At 39.3% G+C, this 18,348-nt stretch overlaps 1 protein-coding gene and 2 pseudogenes across 6 annotated transcripts in view; 1 reads left to right on the top strand and 2 right to left on the bottom strand.

Annotated features, from left to right (window-relative positions):
* The window catches only part of Pcyt1a (phosphate cytidylyltransferase 1A, choline), a 50,726-nt gene that overhangs the window by 21,564 nt on the left and 10,814 nt on the right, over window positions 1-18,348 (top strand). For all 6 annotated transcript variants that reach the window (XM_020176485.2, XM_020176484.2, XM_074073415.1 and 3 more), the window contains 2 exons: window positions 10,941-11,040; window positions 17,821-17,937. In XM_020176485.2, coding sequence (XP_020032074.1) covers window positions 10,941-11,040; window positions 17,821-17,937 — 217 coding nt within the window. The remainder of the gene's footprint in view (window positions 1-10,940; window positions 11,041-17,820; window positions 17,938-18,348) is intronic.
* On the bottom strand, window positions 2,866-3,876 carry LOC109694501 (proteasome activator complex subunit 3 pseudogene; annotated as a pseudogene).
* Window positions 12,796-13,102, bottom strand: LOC141423260 (guanine nucleotide-binding protein G(I)/G(S)/G(O) subunit gamma-5 pseudogene; annotated as a pseudogene).

Below are 18,348 nucleotides of genomic sequence, written 5' to 3'. Positions count from 1 at the left end.
GAATATTTTCAAGATAGGGTCTTGAGAACTATGCCCAAGATGAGTTCAAACCATGATCCTTCTGATCTCTTCCTCCTGAGTAGGTAGGAATTCAGGTGTGAGCCACTAGTGCTTTTTAAATAAAGAAAAGAATGAACAGTGTGAACAGGAAGGGAATTTTTCACAATTTTTGAGAAAATTTAGGTGTCCTTACCAGATTATGACTCACAGCTCAGTTGTAGGAGCTTTACATTGGAACTGGAAAAACAATGTTAACAAAATTTGAAGGCTGTGATATTAGGCTGAAGATCATAGTCATACTAACAACATAGAAACAGTAGGGCTCCAGGAAGTGCTGTGATCTTGGTATCATCTTATGGTGATAGTGTTGTATGTCTTACTGTCTTTTCTCTCTGTATTATTCCTCCACTCCATTACTGGTTATATCTTAGACAAGAGCCTTCCCATTACTGCTTATTTTATGTGACTCTATTTCTAGGACATTGTCATTATACTACCTACCTACCAGCAAGTCATAGATGAAAGACCCCCCATTCCAATCTGCCTTCCCTGTCTCAGCTTCATACCCTTCTTATTACAGTTGATACACAATATTATTTTGAAATTCATATTTCAAAATCCTAGTGACAAAATTGTGTGTTGCTGTAAGGTTTTTTATTTTAACCTATATTCACCATACCCATTTATCAAAGTAGAGCTTCTTCTGGTTAGTTCTTGAGTTTCCTAGCCCAAAGGGAAAAACATTTCTATTCTGAGAAAATTAATAGTTGTTCCAAACTAATACTTTATTTATTTATTTATTTATTTATTTTAGTTTTCTGAGACAGGTTCTCACTATGTAGCCTAGCCTCGAACTTATGATCCTCCTGCCTCAACCTCCTGAGTGCTGGGATTACAGGTGTGTGTCACCATATCCAACTCCAGTACTTTATCTTGAGCAATAAAAGCAACCAGCTTAGTGTATTAGTTTCCCATTACTGCTGGAACAAATGACCACAAAATATCATAAATGTATTTTCTTACATTTTTGGATGTCAGAAGTCTAAAATGGGTCTCAGAGGGCTATAATCAGAGCATTGACAGGACTGGAGGTTCTAGGGAAAAATCTATTTCATTATCTTTTTTTCCCTAGTTTCTAGAAGCTGCCTACATTACCTAACTCATGGTGCCAATTATACCACTCTGGCTACTGCTTCTGTTATCACATCTCTTTTTCTGACTTTTTTTCAAAGTGCCTGTATTTTTAATAATTTCTTGACATTGTGAAAGAATTTTACATTACAATCCAGGGAAGAGGGGCAGTAGAACAATCAAACAAAAAGGACACAGAAACACATGGTAGGAGGAGGAAAGTGTTTAGCTGGAAGGGATCTGAGGGGTGGGTAGGCATTCTACCCAACTAAAATGCAATTGGTTTGTTACTGAGCACTTTTAATGGGAGGGGAGCATCCTTACTACTTTTTTACAGAATACTGGAAGTAAAAATGATGTATCCCAGGTGGAAATATGATTGGGGGTTGGAAGACAGAGATGGAAAAGAATAAAAGTCAGAAATAGATACTGAGACTTCCTGGCAGGCTGATCACAAATATGAACTCTCATTAATGGAAGAATAAAAAAGCTGAGGGCTGATGGAGATTAACATAAAAGCTGTAACAATAAGTAGAGGTAGTTCTATGGTTTTGACCTGCCCAGCATATTTACACACACACACACACACACACACACACACACACACAAACACACACACACACACACACAAACACACACACACACAGACAAATATGTATATGTGAATGTGCATACACACAAATTACTGCTTTCTCTGGAAGCACAGTACTATAAATAAGAGAAATATGTCCCAAAGGGAAATCCCAACAGGAGTAACAGCATGTGGATCTCATAGTTGCAGACACCCCATCCCAATGAACAACTGACCTGGGAGAAGGCAAGCAAGACACAGAGGACCAGCTTTTGCATAAGGTCAAAAAAGAACCTGAGTCACAGAGGAAAAGGCCTTCCCCTACCTTCTGCTTTTCAGCTCTTGGTTGTCCTCCAGCTTACCTTGGGCACCAAGTGGCTACAAATGAGGAGGAAGGATGGGCCCAGGACTTTTGCCTGGACTAAGCCAACTATCACCTGTTGAAAGGTGTGTGTGTGACAGGGACTGGGGTGGAGGGGCAGTGGTGAAGGGAGGAGGGTATGTTAGGTAGGGAGTGTGAAGGTATCTATACATATCCTTATGTGTGTGTACATGCATACACAAGTGTATGTGAAAAACCCCAGTTATAAAAACATCTGAAGGAGCTAGTAGCTGAAAGCCTAAAGTGTTCCTTGTGATGATCAGGTTCAAGATGAGATGTATATAGATGGGAACCCCTTCGTTCTCATCAGGGCAATTGTGGCAGGGAAGACCCAATGTCCCACAGAGGCAAGAGACACTAGCCTTATGATAGGAAGAGAGATGGGTACCCTCACCATCCCAGTTCCTAAAAAATACCTAGTACTTTCCCTATAGTTCCCTCAGCTTCTAACCAATTAATCATCAAAAGGAAGAAAACACAAAGCCTAAGATGTGGGAGGGAGAAAAGGGGAGAGAGAAAACACAAGTATTCTTTTGCCAATATCCTGCACATGCAAACCTGGACTTCTCCAGAAATTAGGGCAGGCTCGATGTGGATATTCGGGAAGGATATAGAAGAGTTCCTGAGCCTTGAAAAAAAAGAGGTAAACACATCACAGAACTGGACAAGAGTTTCATTAGACTCTAACTAAATACAGAGAGGTGTGATTACTATTTCCAGCCAGTTTCCCCATCACAATAGTCATGTAACAAACCAAGACAAAGTTGATCTTAAGCCAGACTCAGCGTCCCCTGGCTCTGGGTCTGGTCTCTGTACAGTGTTTCTGCATAGAGTGACATTGATTCCTCAGCTCTGATATGATGAGCCGAAGGCTGATATATTCTTTCTCATCTATTTCTTTCACAGTTCGATGATAGTCCTCCACATGGGGATATTTAGCTATTTTTGAAATCAGTTTGGCTCTTGTAATATAATATCTAGAAATCTGTCCCAATATGATGCAGCTTCACTCTAAACAGTTCTAAGCTCTGCAACTGTCTCCTCCTGAATAGACACCCCAAAAGTTGTTCCTGCTTTCTATCCTGGGAGTTAAAAGCTGCACCAACATTTTGACCATGTTACATTTCTCAATCAGCAGCCAGATCTCAGGTTTCACTTTCTCAATAATGTCCATCAACTGCTGATCTCTTTTTAGCATCCCATTGGGCATCACAAGCACCTTGATTCCTTGGAAGGTCTCTTCACATTCATCTAACCTTCGCTTCTTATAAGTGGGACCATCCAGTCCATCATGGCTATTGGTGAGAAGAATGGGATCAGGGACAGGGAGATTCGTGTCTGAGTGGATCGAGTTAGGTCATGGATGCCTAGGATTGGTTCCTTCAAAAAACTATCAAGTTCTAACAACTTCTTTGAGAAAAACTTTGCCACCAAGTCGTCTGCCTCATTTGTGATCTGCTCCCTGAAAGAGTCATCCTTGAGTTTCACCTTCAGCAGCGAGGCCATGGCTGGGCCAGCTGCATCCGTGTCTGCTCTGCTGCAGATGGGAGGGAGCTTGGCTACCCTCTCTGGCTTTCTCACCGCTTGCTCGTTCCCTCTCTCTGTGCCACCCACTTGCCTGCAGCCTGCTTGCTCTCTGCTCACCCTCTGCCCACCCTCCTGGCCTCCTTTTCTGATTTTTCACTCTCCCTGCCTCTTTTCACTTGGCCTGGGGGTGTGGCTCAAGTGGTAGAGTGCTTGACTAGCATGCAAGAGACCCTAGGATCAATCCCCAGTACTGCCCCCCCACAAAAAATCCAAAAAACAATCACCCTGATCAAGGTAAAACAAATGTTTAGCTGCAGGCATAGCTCAAGTGGTAAAGTACAAGGCCCTAGGTTCAATCAACAACTCTCCCCCTTCACCGCTTCCCCCACTAAAGAAAAGCCACTGTGTTTACTGAGGTGAATGGAAAATCACAATGAAAAACCTCACTTTGTATAATTAACATACACTAGCAAAAATAATATTAAAAATAAGAGCTCTTGTGATTGTATTGGGCATACTCAGATTAACCACTCTAATCTTCCTGCCTCAAAAATCCTAAATTGGATCACATCTGCAAAGTCTCTGCCTGTATGCCTCCCCCACTCCTTTTTTTTTTTTTTTTTTGGTGGTCTTGGGGTTTGAACTGAGGACCTTGTGCTTGCTAGGTAGACACTCTGCCATGTGAGCCATTCCTCCAACCTTGAAAGTCCCTTTTGCCATGTAAGTGTAGCATAATCACAGATCCCAGAGAATAGGGTGTGGATATCTTTAAAGGACCATTATTCTCCACACCATAACAAATAAGCCTAGAAAATGACTCAGCAGCCAACACAACAGGGCATTGTTAAATTCTGAAAGTTTTTTAGAGAATTCAGATTTAAGGTGTGATGAGCACTAGTTCAGCAGTATCACTTGGAGTAGGGACAAGTTATAACTAAACAGGTAATATTCTCAGCCAATTACCATACCCCAGGGTAGAACAAAGTAGACCAGTCTTTTTAGAGAAATGAGCTCTGAGAAGACTTAAATTTCTTGGTCCTTAGAATCTGAGGAATTTCAGTGCTTTAAATTACTTTGCAGGCTGGCAGAGTGGCTCAAGTTGTAGAATATCTGCCTAGCAGGCATAAGACCCTGAGTTCAAACTCCAGGAGCTTCCGAAAAAACCAAACAAATAAATTACTTTGCTTCACATATTCATGTAAATCAGTTCAGTGACTTGTTACCTATTCTGTTTTCCTCCCTGGCACGCACGGGCTACTGAACATAGATAGGCCAGTGGTCAAAGAAAACTCCCTTACTCAATAGGCTGGATGAACCCTTGAGAGGAAGGGTATCTGCTAAATAAAATTGTTGGTAATCTCCACTGTATGCTTATACTTTGTATCAATGCATCCCTTTGGAACTCTATAGCAAAAGCAAACAAGATTTTTCTTCTTTTGTAACAGCTTTATTGAGATGTGATTGACAAATATAATTCACCCACAAACCCATCAATTTAATGGTTTTTAATATATTCATAAGTCTGTGCAACCACTACCACAAGCAATTTTAGCATGTTTTTTATCACCCAAAAAAGTGCCCTGTACCCATTAGCAAATCACTGTCCATTTCTCCTCAACCCCTCCACCTTCTGGAAGGCACTGATCTTCCTATCTGTGGATTTGCCTATTCTGGACATTAAATATAAATGACATCCTACAATATATGTTCTTTTTCTGGCCCCTTTGAGCATGTTTTCAAGATTCACCCATGTGTGGCATGTGTCAGTACTTCAGTTCTTTTAAATGCAAATAACATTTCATCACATCTCTCATCACATTTTTTTTTTTTTTTTTTTTTGCAGTACTGGGGTTTGAAGTCAGGGCCTACACCTTGAGCCACTCCACCAGCCCCTTTTTTGTGATGGGTTTTTTTCCTACATAGGGTCTCATAAACTGTTTGCCTAGACTGGCTTCAAACCATGATCCTCCTGATCTCTACCTCCTGAGTAGCTAGGATTATAGGCGTGAGCTGCCACACTCTCTTCACATTTTACATACTCATTCATTAGTTGATGTTTGGGTTGAGTAAATAAGATTTTATTGCTGACTTACAATGTGCCATCATTTAATAGGTGCTTGGATGTAAGGATAAACAGGATCTTCTCTTGAAAAGATAGAAGCATAGAGTAGAGCATTATAGCATGGAGCTCATTAGCTTCAGTTTTTAAAAATCTTTTGGCAATACTGGAACTTAAACTCAAGCTTGCACTCTGCCTCCTGAGCCACATCTCCAAACCTTTTTACTTTAGTTATTTTTACTTTATTTTTCAAATAGTGTCTTGCATTTTTCCCAAGGCTGACCTCAGACTGTGAGGCCAACTACTTCCCAGTTGTTGGAATCACAGGCTCATGCAACTCCACCCAGCCTCATTGGCTATAGAAGAATGCTTCCTTCCAAGAGGAAAAAAGAATAGAAAGGATCATCAAGTGTTAAGTGGCTTAGTTGGTGAGGAAGGATGAAATAGACACAAGAGGGAGAAAAAGTCAACAAAGAAAAATTAAGGAATAAGGTTATGTTGTAAGATAGAGAATCCACTGATATACATGTTTCTGAAGGTACACTCCAAAGAATTATGAGAGCTGGGGTTGTAACTCAGTGGTAGAGTGTTTGCCACTCTACCACTGCACAGGCCCTGAATTCAATTCCTAGCACCACAAAAAAATCACAAAAATATTATTTACAAAAAGTAAGGCATTTAGTCTATCTTAATATTTATCATGAGTATAATTGAAGTTCTTAAACTGAGAGGAAAATTGGCCATGGTTTTGCTAAATATATCCCACAATCTCACTTCAACCAGCATGTATTAAAAACCTCTGTGTGCCAGTTGCTTGCATTGGAGTTGCAAAGATGAAAAGATGACCTTGCTGGTTTTGTTTGTTTGTTTGTTTGTTTTTTTCCCCTGGTACCAGAGCTTGAACACAGGGCCTTCACTTTGAGCCACTCCACTAGCCATTTTATTGTGATGGGTTTTTTCAAGATAGGGTCTCTCAAACTATTCATCTGTGCTGACTTCAAACCGAGACCTTCTGATCTCTGCCTACTGAGTAGCTAGGATTACAGGTGTGAGCCACTGGCACTTGGCAGAGGTTAGCTTCTAAATGCTACATAAAGTATCAAAATCTACACATGGAAAGATTATGACAAACAGTATTGTCCAAATTACAAGTTATCTCTGAGTGCATTATTGTATCCAAAAGAACTTTTTCCTGACTATTCATAGCAGCACTAATAGTTTTGCCATCCTATTTTCTGTAACGCCCAATACAAAACTGCTGTGATTGTGTGGTATGCCTGGACTTGGCAAAGAGAATATAGCAAACCCTTCTTTGTCTTTCATCTTGCCACCCTCTAGAAGTCTCTGCACCCTCTCCCCTTTACACCTTCTGTATTTAATTTTAAGTCTGTGTACTGCAAGGAGGCTAGATGCAAGACAAGTACTATATTAAGCTTCACTGTTATTTAGTAGTAATAAAGTTGAAATAAAGTAGTTTGACATGAAAAAAAAATTCCCTCGCTGTGCGTTGTGGTTCATAACTGTAATGCCAACACTCAGAAGGCTGAGGCAGGAGGATCATGAGTTCAAGCCTAGCCTTGAACTCAGTGAGTTCCAATCCAGCATGGGATATATATAGTGAAACACTATCTCAAAAAAATCTCTTATACTCATTTGCAATCACTCCCTATTACCTGGCAACCAATAATCTACTTTCTATTTCTTTGGATTTGCCTATTCTGAGTATCTCATATGAATGAAATCACACATTATGTGACTTTTTGTGTTTGGCTTCATTTGTTTAACACAGTGTTTTTAAGGTCCATCCAGGTAGTAGTATGTACCAATTTATTCCTTGTTTTTGTTTTTGTTTTGGCAGTACTGGAGTTTGAACTCAGGATCTTATGCTTGCTTGGTACTCTACCACTTGAGCCATGTCCCCAGCTACTAGTATTTGATTGAATCTTCAAATTTAAATACTTTCTCACTTCTTGTTTTCTTTGCTTTTCTTGGGACTTTTTGGTTTATTGAGATAAGATTTCAGAATGTAGCTCAGGCTGGCCTTGAACTCAATGATCCTCCCACCTCTGCCTCCCCAGTGCTGTATCACAGGCATGAGCAACTATGCCTGGCTTCTTGGAACATTTAACCATACCAGGCCAGGCGCTAGTGGCTCAGATTTGAAATCCTAAGTACTCAGGAGGCAGAGATCGGGAGGATCAAAGTTCGAGGCCAACTAGAGCAAATAGTTCACAATACCCTATCTAAAAATACCTAACACACACACATACACACACACACACACACACACACACAGCTGGTAGAGTGGCTCAAGTGGTAGAGCACCTGTCTAGCTAGCAAATGTGAGGCCCTGAGTTCAAACACAACTACTGTCTAAAACAAAACAAAACAAAAAAACCTAACAGTAATCCTCTTCTTTGAAATTATTCTTTGGTCTCTGTGATGTACCTTTATCAGAGTTCTTCTTAAGCCTCTCTCTCATCTTCTGGCTCCTCCCTCTAATAATAAGAAACTCGGAAGTTTCCCCTTAACCATTACTTTTTTATGTATTTTTTTTAAAGATTTTGTTTTGTCCTCTTTATCACTTACCTTTATTAGTATAACATCAGTGTCTTGTGTGGTTTTTTTTTTTTGGTGGCACTGGGGTTTGAATTCAGGGCTTTACGTGCTTGCTAAGCAGGTGCTCTACCACTAGAGCCACTCCACCAGCCCAGCTTCTGTCTTTTTGACATTTCTTTGATATAATGGTATTATCTCACACTCAAGAGGAATTTGTTATCTAGGAGTCAACTCCTTTTTTTTATTTATGTTATTTTATTTTATTTTTTTTGCAGTACTGAGGCTTGAACTCAGGGCTTTCACCTTGAGCCACTCCACCAGCCCTATTTTTGTGTTAGGTATTTTTAAGGTAGGGTCTTGCGGAACTATTTGTCTGAACGGGCTTCCAACTGCAATCCTTCTGATCTCTGCCTCCTGAATAGCTAGAATTATAGTCATGAGCCACTGGCACCTGGCAACTCCTTTTTTTAAACTTCTCTGTTCTTGCTAATGGTACCATAATCTTATTTACCTTAGTTTAAACTCCTCTCTTAAGTGACAACATGTTTTTCTTTTTACCATGTCCTTCCCATTTTTCCTTCACAAAATCTTTTTGTCATCCTTTCTTTCACTGCAACTTTACTAGAACAAAAATTCATAAGTGTTTCTCTATGATCTGTGATCTCTAAGTATGCAAAGTAACCAGTGGTGGCCTAGTAAACTGGCTCACTAAGGGGAAGATAGGTCTGATATGTAGCATTTGCTGATTTCTATGACAGATTTCAAACCAACAGTGGTTTAATAACCATCTTACAAAATTCCTGAATATTTAACTGGTTCCCTCACACCATTGACCTTAACTTTCAGGGACAGTAGGCTTGGTCTTTTATCCACATGTGCTATTGTTTATAAGCATAATTTTTTTCTGTTTCATATATATGTATATGTGTGCTTTTAAAAATTCATATACCATTATAATTCACATATCTACTTAAAGGATATATAATTCCATGATTTTATGTTCATAGTTTTGCAAGCATCATCACAATCACTTTCAGACATTTTCATCACCCCAAATAGAAATCTCATACCCATTAGAGTCACTCCCCATTTCCCCCAACTCTCCCAGCCCAAGGTAACCACGAATAATATACTTTCTGTCTATTGATTTGCCTGCTATGGACATTATATATAAATGGAATCATACAATATGTAGTTTTTTGTGGCTGTCTTCTTTCATTTAGCATAATGTTTTCAAGGTTCATCTATGTTTTACCATGTGTTAACATTTCGTTCTTTATTGCTGAGTCTTTTTTTCTTGAGGTGTAATTTAATAGTATAAAGTACACAAAATTTAAGTACAGTTCAACAAATTTTTAGATACACATTTATGTAATCACTCATGCCTCCAAAAGATTCTCATTCTTCCTGGTGGTCAGTATCTTCTTTTGCCAACTTTCTTTATTCTCTGGTTTCAATTTACCACCCTTGGTTAGTTTTCCCTATTTTAACCTTTGTGTAGAAGGAATCATAGAATTTGTATTATTTTGTGAGTATGCACATAATGTTAGAAACAAATTTTTGTTGAGAGGCAGGCGCCTGTGGCTCACACCTGTAATCCTAGTTACTCAGGAGGCAGCGATCAGGAAGATCAGGATTCAAAACCAGCCTCAGGCAAATAGTTTGAGAGCCCCTATCTCAAAAAACCCTTCACAAAAAAGGGCTGGTGGAGTGGCTCAAGTGGTAGAGTACGTGTCTAGCAAGCATGAGGCCCTGAGTCCAAAACCTAGTACTGCAAAAAAGAAAAATAATACATTGAGCATCTCTTTGTATAACTTCTGTAGGATAAATGTTTTCTCTAATTTAATATATAGAGAAATCCCTATATCGTCAGCATATCTTAAAGTAAGTTTACATAATCAATTTTTAGGCCAGGCAAGGTGGTATGCTGTGCTTATAATCCCAGCACTCTGGAAGCTGAGGCAGGAAGATCATGAGTGTAATGCCAGCCTGGACTACATAGTTAGACCCTTTCACGAGACCGAAAGCAGGGAGGGGATTAATGTTAAAACATAATTCAAAAAATCTATCCTTTCTGAAAACAAAATGTCTTTCTAATCTCTGGATTCAGCCCAATTATGATAATATCTGCTTAGAATTTAAAATTCTAAGTGGACTTCACTACAGCCTTACAGAAACTAAAGAGATTATAAGGGGACTGGTAACATAATTCAAATGGAAGTGCTTTCCTAGCATGAACAAGGCACTGGGCTTAATCCCCAGTACTACCAAAACAAACAAAAATTATAAGGGAATATTGTATTATTAACAGCTTTATGCTAAAATATTAGTAAGTTGGATGAAATTATTGCTAAAATATTTGATGATTCAAATGAAATAAATAAATTCTGGAAAGAGACAAATTACCAAAACTGACCCAAGATGAAATACTAGACTTATATCAAATAAAAGCATTGAGTTAGCCATTAAAAATCTCAGTGGACTGAGGGTATATGTCTGTGGTAGAGCATTTGCTTGGTATGCTTGAGGCCCTGGGTTGAATCTCTAGCACCCCCAAAATAATCTTCCCATGAAGATAAGTACAGGTCCTGATGGATTCATTGGTGAATTCTATCAAACATTTAAGGAAGAAATAATATCAATGCATGGCAGGAGGCATTTCAATATGTACCACTGAATTTAATTTGCTTCTTCTTCATTTTCCTCTTCAGGGCTTACGGCAGCCAGCTCCTTTTTCGGATGAAATTGAAGTTGACTTTAGTAAGCCCTACGTCAGGGTAACTATGGAAGAAGCCAACAGAGGAACTCCTTGTAAGTAAATACCTATTTTGTCATTTGACTATAGTGTTTAGCATTCCACTGTATCTATCAATTATATATATTATATATATTATATTATTATATATAATATATATTATATATATATTATATATATATATCCCTACTTTCTACTTCCCTCAATTTAATTTTAAAAGCAAGTTGGGGGAGGGGCTTCTCCCATCTGCCTTGATGTTCTGTTTGGGAGGGTGACTCTACTCTAAAATTTTAGTTTTTTCCTTATTATATATTTGTGTTTTGGGCTGTTGTTACAGCTATAAGATACAGTGGAACAAAAACAATAAAGAAGTTTTGAAGCCAGGTGCCGGTGGCTCACTACTATAATCCTGGCTACGCAAGAGGCAGAAATCAGGAGGATCAAAGTTCAAAGCCAACCCAGGCAAATAGTTCATGAGATCCTGTCTCTAAAACACCCATCACAAAAAAGGGCTGCTGGAATGGCCTCAAGTGGTAAGAGCACCTGCCTGGTAAATGTGATGCCTTGAGTTCAAACCCCAGTGCCACCAAAAAGAAAAAAAAAGGTATTAGTTTTGAGGGTTTTGTTGTTGTTCGTTTGTTTGTTGCAGTACTGTGGATTGAACTCAGGCCTATGGCTTGCTAGGCAAGCACTCTACCACTTGAGCCACCATAAAAGATAAAGCTAATAAAGATACTAGCTTGAGGATTCAAAATGTAGCTCCAGGATACGTCTTCCTGATGTACCTGCCAAGCATAAGGAAGCCCCTGGGTTTGATCCCCAACACCTAAAAAAAAAAAAAAAAAAAAAGAATATAAACTTATTCACCTGATCTGGTGATCAAACCCAGGGCCATGCTCATGCTAGGCAAGTGCTCTACCTCCTGAGCCCCACAATCTTGTCTAATTTTATAAAGACCCGAATAATATATTAAGCTGGCATACTTTTCATAGCCTTCATAATTTTCTCCACAATCTTCTGTCAGTGTGTCAATCAGTTATAATGTTGTTGATTGATAGAAGACAAAAATATCCCAAATTGGGAGGTGCTCATCACTTAATCTTATTTTTACGGTAATACAATATTGTAGATTTATACTAAAAGACTTGCTTTGTTATTTTTTCAAACTCTTTATTAATTGTATCCTTAATTTAGATAATTAACTGCAGTTTTTGCCCACATAAATTATTAATGTTTTCTGGATACTCTTTCTGTTCGGGGTGATTGGTTTTAGGGATCACCATAAATAGACACTTCCATGAGCATTTGTTGTGAATACCAAGTCCTACAGAAAAATGTTTTTACTTTTCTGTAATTCATTCTCCCTCTCCTCTCCTCTCGTTTCCTCTCCTCTTGTCTCATCTCCTCTCCTCTCCTCTCCTCCCCTCTCCTCTTCTCTTGTCTCTCCTCTCTCGTCTCTCCTCTCTCTTCTCTCGTCTCTCCTCTCTCGTCTCTCCTCTCTCCTCTCTCCTTTCTCCTCTCTCCCTTTCTCCTCTCTCTTCTCCCCTCTCTCCTCTCTCCTCTCTCTCAATACCTTTCAATTTGATTACTATGATAAGTGTTCTGTCTGTTCCAGAGATACAGGGCTAGACTTAGATCCAGACAAGCAAAAGAGTAAGAGGCTGTTATAGCCAAAATCTTATGTATGTCCAATATATGTGCTATGCATTTATGATTACTTCTTTTTTTATATACTAAGTATTTTATTATATGCTGCCGCCAGCAGCTTACCTTTGCGAAATAGAAATTCATGAAAATTCAGGGAGGTAGAAATTTGTATATTATGACACACGTGCTATAGGGAAGCTTTTATACAGTTTTCAAATTTAACTTTCTTAAATATTCACTAGTTCAGGAAAAGTGGCTTGGGAAACCTCTAAAAGATTTGACTACAAAAAGGAGCAGACTTTCTGGGGTCTGAAGGGATTTGTACTTCAGGACACTCCAGTCAGCAGGAGGTCATGTTGAGCATTCTGCAGACAGAATTGCCTGGGAAACCTTCACTAGGTTGAGCCTGGCCTCCAGCTGGAGCTGCTGAACCACCTTTTTCATAGTGGAAACACTAGAGGATCCAGCCATGGAGCATGAGAGCTGGTCCAAGGGTTGGCACATCTCGGGTTGGCAGAGCCAGGTGGCAGTGCTTGGCGGAGGCAGAGCTCTGAGCCTTGTCTCCAAGTTTCCAGTTTTCATGTTTACTTCCTAACTGTGTTTCTTAAGTATATCAGTACTCTGTTGTAACTGAGGTGTACTAAATACAAAGAGATGATGCTGAGCGTTGTCTGGCCAGGTATCCCAATACCCTTGCCTTGTCTTGGCTATATGGATTATGATTCGAAGGTCCTCAAAAGAAAGAGCCCTGGGCTGTCGAAGTGGCTCAAGGGATAGCACACATGCCTAGCAAGCATGAGGCCATGAGTTCGAGGAAAGAACCTTGTTCTAGAGAACATTTCCTTTTTGCAAAAGTGTTTAGACATAGCTCATTTTGATCAAAGTCCTTCTGATTTCATGATGTAATTTTTGAATTTGGTTCCCTTTACTTGAGAAACAGTCAGGCTAATGGGCTCAGGGTAAAATTAAAATAAGGAAAACCAGGGATTATATGTAATAGGATGTTAAGGTGGCAGGTCAAATTTCACAATGCCAACAGACAGTTCAGGGTTCAAATTCAGATGTGCTAATAGAGCTGTTGGAGGCAAGAACTTCATGCACTCACTAGGGACACATGTACAGATCTGATTGCAGTGGTTAAATTACCCAGTTTGTTACTAATTTATCCACATAACATTTGTGGTACATAAAAGATGAAAATAAGTGTAACTCAAAGATAGAGTATGTGTACTCACAAGTCAAAATAGACAAAGAAAATATGTGTGTCTCCAAGTTCTGAAGCTTAATAATTAATAAATACTGACTAATAAGTCTAATAGTTTAAACTCTTAGAATATAATTTATAAGAAATCATGTTTGAGATTATCTGCCTTATTATATACATGAAGACATTAGGGAATCCATAGGAACTAATAAAGGCTCCCCTATAGTAAGAGATAATTCCTGATAGAATTGGAGCCAAAACCTAGCTCTTTCCATTCTCGCCTTCTTTTCGCCCTAGAGTAGTGCTACTCTTTGTAAACATTAGTGATAAACAGAAGGTCCTTGGCAAAATTAGTGCATTTTAGGTGAGATAAATGGTTGCAAATTAGCCTATAATGTTTGCCAATCTAATTTGACCTCTTTTTTCTTTTACATCTCTTTGTATCTGTTTTGTTTCATGTTAAATAACCAAATGGCTGACTAATCATGCCAGTGAAGGGTAAGGATTAAACCAATAAGGAATCTACACATGCTAATTAATCCAATAGCTGGTACAAGTGAGCATCTACACCCAGGTTTTCACTAGGAAAATTAAAGGGAGTTCAAAAGGGGAGTTTGTTTAACCTAGGACCAAAGTCTTTACTCAGAATAAGACCAAGTATGACTTAAGAGGTAAGATCAGTCTTGTGAATCTTTTGGAGGATAAAAAAATCAGCAATGTTTCACTCAGAGAAAGAAAGAAAAAGGGAATCTGTAGGGACATTGTTTCAGTGATAGGTATTTGGAGACAATAAATAGCCATCATCAGCAACACCACCAGCAACAGGTGTTGGCGAGGATGCGGGGAAAAAGGAACCCTCTTACATTGTTGGTGGGAATGTAGACTAGTACAACCACTCTGGAAAAAAATTTGGAGGCTACTTAAAAAGCTGGACATCGATCTACCATTTGATCCAGCAATACCACTCTTGGGGATATACCCAAAAGACTGTTACTCCAGAGGCACCTGCACATCCATGTTTATTGCGGCACTATTCACAATAGCCAAGTTATGGAAACAGCCAAGATGCCCCACCACTGACGAATGGATTAAGAAAATGTGGTATCTATACACAATGGAATTTTATGCAGCCATGAAGAAGAACGAAATGTTATCATTCGCTGGTAAATGGATGGAATTGGAGAACATCATTCTGAGTGAGGTTAGCCTGGCTCAAAAGACCAAAAATCGTATGTTCTCCCTCATATGTGGACATTAGATCAAGGGCAAACACAACAAGGGGATTGGACTATGAGCACATGATAAAAGCGAGAGCACACAAGGGAGGGGTGAGGATAGGTAAGACACCTAAAAAACTAGCTAGCATTTGTTGCCCTTAATGCAGAGAAACTAAAGCAGATACCTTAAAGCAACTGAGGCCAATAGGAAAAGGGGACCAGGAACTAGAGAAAAGGTTAGATCAAAAAGAATTAACCTAGAAGGTAACACCCACGCACAGGAAATCAATGTGAGTCAATGCCCTGTATAGCTATCCTTATCTCAACCAGCAAAACCCCTTGTTCCTTCCTATTATTGCTTATACTCTCTCTACAACAAAATTAGAGATAAGGGCAAAATAGTTTCTGCTGGGTATTGAGGGGGGGAGCGGGAGGGGGTGGAGTGGGTGGTAAGGGAGGGGGTGGGGGCAGGGGGGAGAAATAAACCAAGCCTTGTATGCACATATGAATAATAAAAGAAAAATGAAAAAAAAAATAAATAAATTGTGTAAGGAAATATAGGCCCCAAAATGACCACGTGGAGAGGAGTGATCTGGCCAAGAGATTCTTTATTTCCAGGTGGGAGAGGGAGAGAGCAGAGAGAGCCAAGAGAGAGAGGGAGAGAGGGGCAGGGGCTTAAATACTCCTCAGTGGGACTCAGCATGATCTGATTGGTTAAGATCTTATGGTTCATGCTGATTGGAGGTTGGGGCAGAAGGAGGATTCAAGCTAGACTTGAGGCAGGACTGTGACCCTGGGAGGCAGGACTGTGACCCAGGAAAACAGAAGCTTAAGGGTGCAGTAAGAGCTGAAACCTATCGGTGCCATTATTGCCAACAAATTGAAACCCAGGTTTGTCCTATCTAGAGGAAGACATCTGCTTACTTAGCCTGCAGTAGTGCAGCCATCTAATTTATAATCCAGTCACCGTTTTGAGAGTGACAAGAGGTTGCTCTTAATAATACATTGAGACCGGGTGTGGTTCATCACCACGTGGTAAAAGAATGGCTAACTCTTGCTTTCAGACTAGTTCAACAGTGGCCCCTTCTGGCCTTTGGTTAGTATACCAGCCTAGTTTGCCAAAGACTTTAGGTGAAGTCTGAGGGAACTGAGATGTCAAGGGAGGCTAGGGAAATATTACAGAGTAAGAGGCATGTCTAGAGTGGGTTTGAGAAAGGGTTCAGTGATACACTTGACTTAATTAACTGTGCAATCACATTTCATGCTTTTGCCATTATCCAGGCAACGTCTTTTCTGAGCTAAACTTCCCCATCTTACTTTGCCTTGGCTGTACATGGTCTAATATAGCAAAAGAGCAGCAAGATATCCTTAATTTTCTATATTCTATTCTTTTTCTTTTAAGATCAAATAATATGAGATTGTAGCCCCTTGGGACTTTTTTGGGAAAAATGGAAGTATATTAGTTACCTCGGGATTTCTAGGATATAGAACAGGGATTATACTACTCAAATTTTATTTTATTTTGCTTTGTCTTATAGATGAGAAAACTGAGGCTTAAAGGAGGTTAAGGTCACAGAGAAAGAAAGCGTTTGGTGGGCTTGGTCTATAACCTTTCTGACTCATAAATCTATTATAGGACTTCAGGGTGTAGCTCTGTGAGTGGGCGCTTAGCACATGTAAGGCCCTGGGTTTAATTTCGAGCACCAAAAGAAAAGAAAAATCTATTATATTATTTCTGTTTTTCATCGTGTTTGGTATATTTATTTATTCAAACTTGTATTTCTTGGCTTTGGAATTAGTCTTTTATCTAAGAAGATGATTTCCTGGCTTCTCTTTCATAGGCTACTACCACTAAAATTTGGGTGACAGTTCTTTTTTATTCCCTTAATCTAGAGAAGAAAAGCTATAATGAAAACTCCTAAAATGTTTATATTTGAATTTCAAGTACTTAATATAACCAGCTTCTAATGAGAGAAATGCATCATCATGCTTAGTAGGGAGATTTTAATAACTAGATAACTGGTCTACTTCTGTACTCACCCTCCTTCTTTTTTATTTGCAGCCCCCTGGATCACTCCTACTCTTTAGGCAGTAGTAAGGAGGTTTATTTTCTTTCTTTCTTTTTTGGTGGTACTGAGGTTTGAACTCAGGGCTTCACACTTGGAAGGCAGGCCCTCTACCACTTGAGCTACTCCACCAGCACAAGGAGGTTGATTTTCAAATTAAAACATTAGTTATTAGTAATCAAGGTAGAGAGCAAGCAGACAGAATAGTTAAGTTATAATCTGTTTAAACATAACTGAAGCTTCACTGAACTTCACTGAAGTTCAGGACATATAACCAAAGAATAACTCTCCCCCTTTCACTTCTAAAATAACTTCAAGAAAAAGTAATCATATGTATATACTTTTTGTACTAAGAGTTTGGTACAAGCAGGCTAACAGAGAATTAGTGGAGATGATATCAAGAGGGTCTTTTTAGTCCACAAAGTCTGTGGTGTTATTTCTCACAACTCCAGCTCATCTCCCAAATTAGTGTGAATACCCAGAGAACACTTTGAGAGGAATGAGGAGCTAGAGGAATGGCTCAAGCTATAAAGCACCTGCCTAACAAGCACAAAGCCCTGAGTTCAAACCCTAGTACTGCAAAAAAAGTGGGGGAAGGAGGTGTGTGCAGGATAGAGCAGTCACACAGTGTCATTTTCGTTTGTCAAATATGAGGTATCAAATAAATGTATTTTTGTGACAAATTCTTTTATTTGAACTCAGGTGAACGGCCTGTGAGAGTTTATGCAGATGGAATATTTGACTTATTTCACTCTGGTCATGCCCGGGCTCTGATGCAAGCAAAGAACCTTTTCCCTAATACATACCTCATTGTGGGAGGTAAGAAAATGTGGGACAATGTTGGTGCTGTCTAGAAAAAGATTATAATAGTCTCTTTCTCTCTTCTGTCTGTATAACCTGAACACATTGGCTGTTGTGTGAGGTGCTTCAACCTCAGCTTAGAGAGAGGAGTTGCAAACTCATTGATCTGAGATGCCCAGTATTCATCTCACTGGTTTTAGCTGAGTTTCTGCAGCTATGGAAGTCATACTGATCCTGACTGTCTACTTAAGAGTAGCATTTGCTCTGGGTTTCAGTTTATCATTTTTGAATTCACCAAAGTACAAAAGTCTGCCAAGTAAAGGTTATATGGTCCAGTCCAGTCCTATAAAAATAAAATAGGAAAACATTTTTTAAAAATGTGATTGATGTGGAAATGAACAGTAGGTTCATTTTAGTCAAAGATCGTAG

This window comes from Castor canadensis, chromosome 5 (assembly GCF_047511655.1).
Source record: "Castor canadensis chromosome 5, mCasCan1.hap1v2, whole genome shotgun sequence".
In the NCBI taxonomy this organism is placed as follows: domain Eukaryota; kingdom Metazoa; phylum Chordata; class Mammalia; order Rodentia; family Castoridae; genus Castor; species Castor canadensis.
The sequence above is the reverse complement of the archived record's forward strand: the minus strand, read 5'-3'. Positions and strand labels throughout refer to the sequence as shown.